At 30.0% G+C, this 5,987-nt stretch overlaps 1 protein-coding gene across 1 annotated transcript; it reads left to right on the forward strand.

Moving 5' to 3' along the window:
- Window positions 1-1,368: 1,368 nt before the first annotated feature.
- On the forward strand, window positions 1,369-4,914 carry LOC105644852 (protein SIEVE ELEMENT OCCLUSION A). The gene is made up of 7 exons (XM_089718803.1): window positions 1,369-1,670; window positions 1,830-1,886; window positions 1,963-2,414; window positions 2,768-2,874; window positions 3,157-3,296; window positions 3,453-3,920; window positions 4,067-4,914. The coding sequence occupies exons 1-7, from the start codon at window positions 1,464-1,466 to the stop codon at window positions 4,691-4,693; spliced, it is 2,058 nt and encodes a 685-aa protein (XP_089574929.1). The 5' UTR covers window positions 1,369-1,463; the 3' UTR covers window positions 4,694-4,914.
- Window positions 4,915-5,987: the final 1,073 nt, after the last annotated feature.

Genomic DNA, 5,987 nt, shown 5'->3' on the forward strand with positions numbered 1-5,987 from the left:
ATTTAAGGAATAACCTTAAAGGTTATTATGAAAAAAAAAAATTTTACATATATAAATTTAGAAATCTTATAAACATTCTGTGACATCCAAAAAAAATAAATAATAAGAAAAAAAAATGAAACTGAGAGGGTAATAATAAATAACTAAAGAACTTATAATAAAATAGAATTGATAATTGAGCTAGTATAAGTTAATTGGCTGTGCAAACGGATTTTAACACTCACTTACAAGCCTAATAGTTTTTAGCGTTTTTTATTTTTAGCTTGGAATAATCTTACCAGAAATGATAATATAAATTTGAGACAACCGTGCAATATTCTTATATTTATTTCATATAAGACTTCTTACAAAAGATTTTAGCAACTCTCATCATAGCAAAGCAAGGGATCTTAGTACCATATAAAATTAATATGTTAAAAGAAAAAGGAAAAAGAAGAAGAATAACAGATAGGAGGAAAAAATAGGAGAAGAAGAATAAGAAAAAATGAAAAGAAGAAAAGAGAAGGAGAAGAAGAAAAAGAAAATTAAAAAAAGAATAAGAAATAAGTTAAACAAAGATGAAGGAGAAAGAAAGTTTAAAAAAATTTTAAAAATGAAATTAAAGAAAAAACAAAATAAAAAGAGTTGAAAATTAATTACTTATCCTAGATAGTGACGAATTTTTTTTGTCTCTAAATATTAAAATCAAACACTAAATTTGATTATACAAAATCCATTTATACTGTATAAAATTTTAAATTCTGGGCATTTTGCAACTCGTCATACCATATAGATCTTTAAAAAAAAATTCAAAACTCATTGCAATACTTTAATAAATTTTAAATTGTTCATAATTTTTTTTGAATTTCGTCGCCAAATCCTCAATAACATAGTGATAGAATATATTTAATTGGTAAACTGTCGCTTTTCTAATAACAATTCATCAACAAATTATCAAAAATAGGCATGTAAATTCGTTTTTATCAATGAAACTGTTTCCGTTGCTATTTCTGTTAGTAATTCTAAATCTTATTCTAGTAACCAAAATAAGTTTGGGATTTTTATTCTCTTCAAAAATGACTATAAATGTAATTTTAGTAGATAGTTTCTTTGAATGATATTCAATTATTATTTAACTATATATTGATAGTAGAACAATGTCTACACTAACGTGAAACCTAACCCTATGAGATTATAATTTACGGGGAAATAAATAAATATATGTTGATAATGAAAAATTAATAGAAAAGTTATATAATTAAATAATTTTTTAACTCATTCACTGGTCTAACATGTGATTCACTTGGCTATAGTGGGTCTATCCCCTCTAGATGCCTGTGTGTGTGTATATATAGAGAAGCCAATTAGAGGTCCCCATCAAGTCCTAGACTTTCTCTCCACTACAATTCCTCAGTCACCTGCTCTAAATTCTCCTGTTCTAAATTCTCCGTTACAAACCCAAAAATCTTTCACCACTACCAAACATGGCGGCAACGCAGCAAGTGAGTCCAACACTTCAAAGCTCACTTCCGGTACCTAAGTTCTTGCAGTCCGACGATGGTGCGATAATTAGCAAGGTTGAAGGAACCCACAAGCCTGATAGTCGCCAAGTTGATGTTCAAAACTTATCCACTATTATCACCAAAATCTTGCTTCCTCACGATCCCAGTACTGGTGGTGATGTCACAACTGTATGTTCCAATTTCCCTTTTCTTTATTAATAATTTTTGGCATTTTTCTTCATTATTATAGTATTTATAATCTTAAAATATAATATTTATAATGTAATATTTACAATAATATGTTCATCACAAGTGTAATATTTACATGCAGTTGTAAATTTTTTGCAGGAAACATCTGTAGGACGCGAAGTACCGGCTCAGATCATAAAGCAGCTCTCTTGCGAGGTTAACTATTGTTATTGATTATAAATAGTAAATTCTAATACCATTTTTATGCACATATATTAAATTGTACACGCAGCTTTCATGCAATTGCTCAAGTGGAAAAGCTCAAGAAACAACTATGGTGTTACTTGAGAAATTACTTTCAAACTATTCTTGGGATGCAAAGTTGATGATAACAGTAGCTGCATATGCTATTAATTATGGGGAATTTCATCTACTTACTGAGCTTTATAATAAAAATTCAGTTTCGAAAAATATAGCTTTGCTTAAGCAACTACAAGGCATAATGGAAGATGCCGATCACTTATTGCAACAATTTTCTGGAGCAATTATTGAACTTAACAAGGCTATAGTTGCTTTGACTCAAAGTGTCCTCCACTTCAATACTTTACCTTCTGAGTATGTTGTAAATAACAAACCACCATTTTCAACTGCCACAACTGATATCGCCCGAGCTGTCTATTGGGCAATCTACAGTGTCGTGACTTCTGCCTCTCATATTGCTGATCTTGTTGGGTTGAAAAATCAGTAAGTTTATTTTATTAAATCTATTCTTTCAGGATTCATTTTTAAAAATTAATTTTTGTTTTTTACTCTAAATTAATTGATTTAGGTTGGGTTTATATTAGCTAGATCGCATCTTAATTCTTAAACATTTAAAAATATTTTAGTTTTGTGACATTTTAAATTAGATTGCATTTTCGGGTTTTTGCTAAATTATATAATTTTAGTACTTAAGCAAATTCTTGTTTTTTTTTTCTTATTTAAACCTTCTTTATTTTTATTAATTAGGCTCTAAATTATTCAAATTCAGCTTAATATATTCTTCAATTCTCCTGTAAAGTAAATAGCAAGTCATATAGCTACTTGCATGATTTCAGGCTCACCATTGCAATGATGACATGCGAACTCTCAGAATTAGTTACTAAAGTTAGCAGCATACAGATAATCCTGCAAAACCATTTCTCTCGTATCAAAAAAGAAATTGGTAAGTAATCGCATATTGCTATTAACAGAAACTTTATTTGCTAATTTATAATAAAAAAAAAATAACTCTCTATCTTAAATTGTATTTAGTAGTTAATTATCTTAATTTCAATTAATTCTTTACTAATTTTAATTAATGTCATTCTATTATAACGTTTGTAATTTAAATTAAAATCTTTCGATTACATTGAAAATTAATTTATGTAGAATTCAAAGATTCAAATTTTTTTATTTAATTTATTGAAAATTGTAATTGGCTTATAAATATGATGGTATAATGCAGAGTCTTACGATATGCTGGTGAACCTTTCTAACACTGTCCAAGACATTACAACAATCTTCCAGGCTTTCTTTACTGTCGAGAAAGAGGGCAGGACCGAGACGAAACTATCCCTTGTGAAGGGCAACAATATTAGGGAAAAGGTTTGGTCTTTAATTTTAATATCACCATATGTTACAACAAACTCAGGTTTTTTTTTTTTTTTTTTTTTTTTTTTTAAATTTATATATATATATATATATACACACACACACACACACACACACATATGACAAATTCTTTTTGGCAATAAAATACAGTTCAAAATTGAAGAATTAAAGGACTCAAAGGTTGTGCTGGTCGTTTCTGGACTTGATGAATCTGAAGTTGAGATTAAAGCTCTTGCGAAATTGTACGAACAACTCCAAAAAGAGCAAAAGATTCAATACCAACTAGTTTGGATTCCAATTGTGGAGGGCCAAGTCGATGAGCAAAAGTTCTCGTCTTTGCAATCTCTGATGTCTTGGTATACTGTAAAACACCCTTCAGTTGTCAAACCAGAGGTTATTAGATACATCAAGGAAGTGTGGAAGTTCTCCAAACAGGCAATTCTGGTGTCGTTTGATCAAAAGGGACGTACCGACACTGTTGATGCTCTAAACCTATTCTTGCAAAAGGGATCTTTGCCTGGTCTACTCCCATCATCACCTGCAAAGGAGAAGTCTCCATGGGAAATTAATCAACTGACACTAGATATTCTTATTCAAGATCTTTATCAAGTTGATTCGGTATTTTTACTTCATCCCTTTTGGTATTGATGAATTTAAAGTACAGATTTTCGTTTACTGATATTAGAATTTAATTTCTGGTTTTTGATTGTATCAGAGCTACCAATAAATAACATGAAAACTTGCTTATGTTATGTATATTGCAGACGGAACCTGCACCAATCATATGCCTATATGGAGGAGAAGACATGAAATGGATTGAGCAATTCACTGCAGCAATATTAGCACGTATGAAAGACTTCCCTGAGTTGAAGATAGAATTAATTTACGTGAGCAAGAGCAATACGACCGATCAGGCCAACAAAGCAATTCTTGATTTCATTACTACAAACAAAATTGGCGATTATTGGAAAGCAGAAGAAACAAAAAGTTGGCGATTTTGGACTAGATTGGAAAGCATTTTCACTTCAGGGCTGAAAAATGGGAAAAATGCAAAAGAAGACAGCATAATGAAAGATGTGATGACATTGCTTAGCTTTAATGGAACCTGTAAAGGATGGGCTATATTTGGCAAATTAGGATCTAATCAAAAAATGGCTAAAGCAATGGGTGATGTTATTCTGCAGAGCTTGTCAAAAATAATAACATGGTCTAGCGACTCTTTTCTCGCAGCGCTTAACAACCAAATTGAACAACTTCTGGCTTTCCAACCACACCATTGCAGCCACATTGTCCTCCCTGCAACTAATCTTGAGGTCAAGGATGAGATGATGACATGTGCAACCTGTGGCCGGAAAATGAACAAGTACCTGACGTACCAGTGTTGCGTGTAGTAAGCATGCACCGTTGCCGGAAAACTTCCAGATGTTCGTTGAGAATAATTTTGTTTTTGTGGTTAATGTAATGTCTAGGTAGGACTAGACGAGTGTGCTTTTGTGTGTTGTGCAATAAAACTTGATCCCAGGTCATATAATACCTGCAGTTTATTGTAATGAACTGTTAACGGACTTTTTTGGTATAATGTAATAAAATATGGAGGATATTTCAAGTCTCATATCTCTCTTACATGTTCAACTTTTGATATGGGCAATCAACATATATATTGTTAAGTGTATTATCTATTAATTTAACAAAAATAGAAAATTCTACTTTTATATATGTTATAAGATACTTCCGTGTATTTCTTTTGGTTTTAGATTTTCTCTTATTCTATCCACTTAGGTTCAAGTGTATGTGTGATGGCCTATTGACCAGGATTTAGTTCATCATATATTTAGTTTTTTCTTGAATAATGATCATCTACCACTATAAAAGGTAACAGAAATAAGAATCAAATCACTTGAAAGACTTACTTACACAGGCTGTATGACCTGTCTATACATCAGATTAATAGTGTTTCGATTCAAACGAACGTATTTCTGATTGTCCACAAAAAAAAATAAATCAATAAAAAATATCCACACCTCTTATTAACAGTGTTTTAAAAATAAGATTTTTTAAAATATTTTAACTATTTTATTATTTCTTTTGGAATGAATCATAAAAATACCCTCTTTACAATCAAAATGTCCTCCAATACCCACACCTTTATCCACAGCTTAAATGCTAAAAAATAGTTTAAGATTACAATTGATGTTAAAGCATACATATTTACAGAAGAAGAGACGAGAAAAAGAAAAGAAAGCAAAAGAGAAGCGTAGGCCCAGGATGACCGTTAGTTAGGGCTAAAGCTGAAAGTGATATAGCTGTGTTTTGTTAGTTTGTGTGCCTTTATGCATATTAGGGTGCGTTGACATGACTGTTTTTCTCCTCATATATTAAATTATTTTATCATATATTAAAGTGATACAGCTTCACATTCTTTTCAATTATTTTATCTCCGTCTCCAAAAAAAAAAAAAAAAAAATTTAAAATAAAGTGATATATGAACTCTTTTTAATTAGAATATAATGATTATTATGGTTTGATTTTAATATAAATTTTAAAATAATTATAAAATTAAAAAAAAAAAGTAACTATCACTTTATTTGACCCGTAAACTATTAGAAATTGTAAAATTTTTTATAAAAATGGAATATAAGAAATAATTATGTTCTATTTTTTAAAAAAACATTCATGTATCAAAAA

This window comes from Jatropha curcas, chromosome 3, assembly GCF_041381405.1.
Source record: "Jatropha curcas cultivar XTBG-Jc1 chromosome 3, XTBG_Jcur_1.0, whole genome shotgun sequence".
NCBI lineage: Eukaryota > Viridiplantae > Streptophyta > Magnoliopsida > Malpighiales > Euphorbiaceae > Jatropha > Jatropha curcas.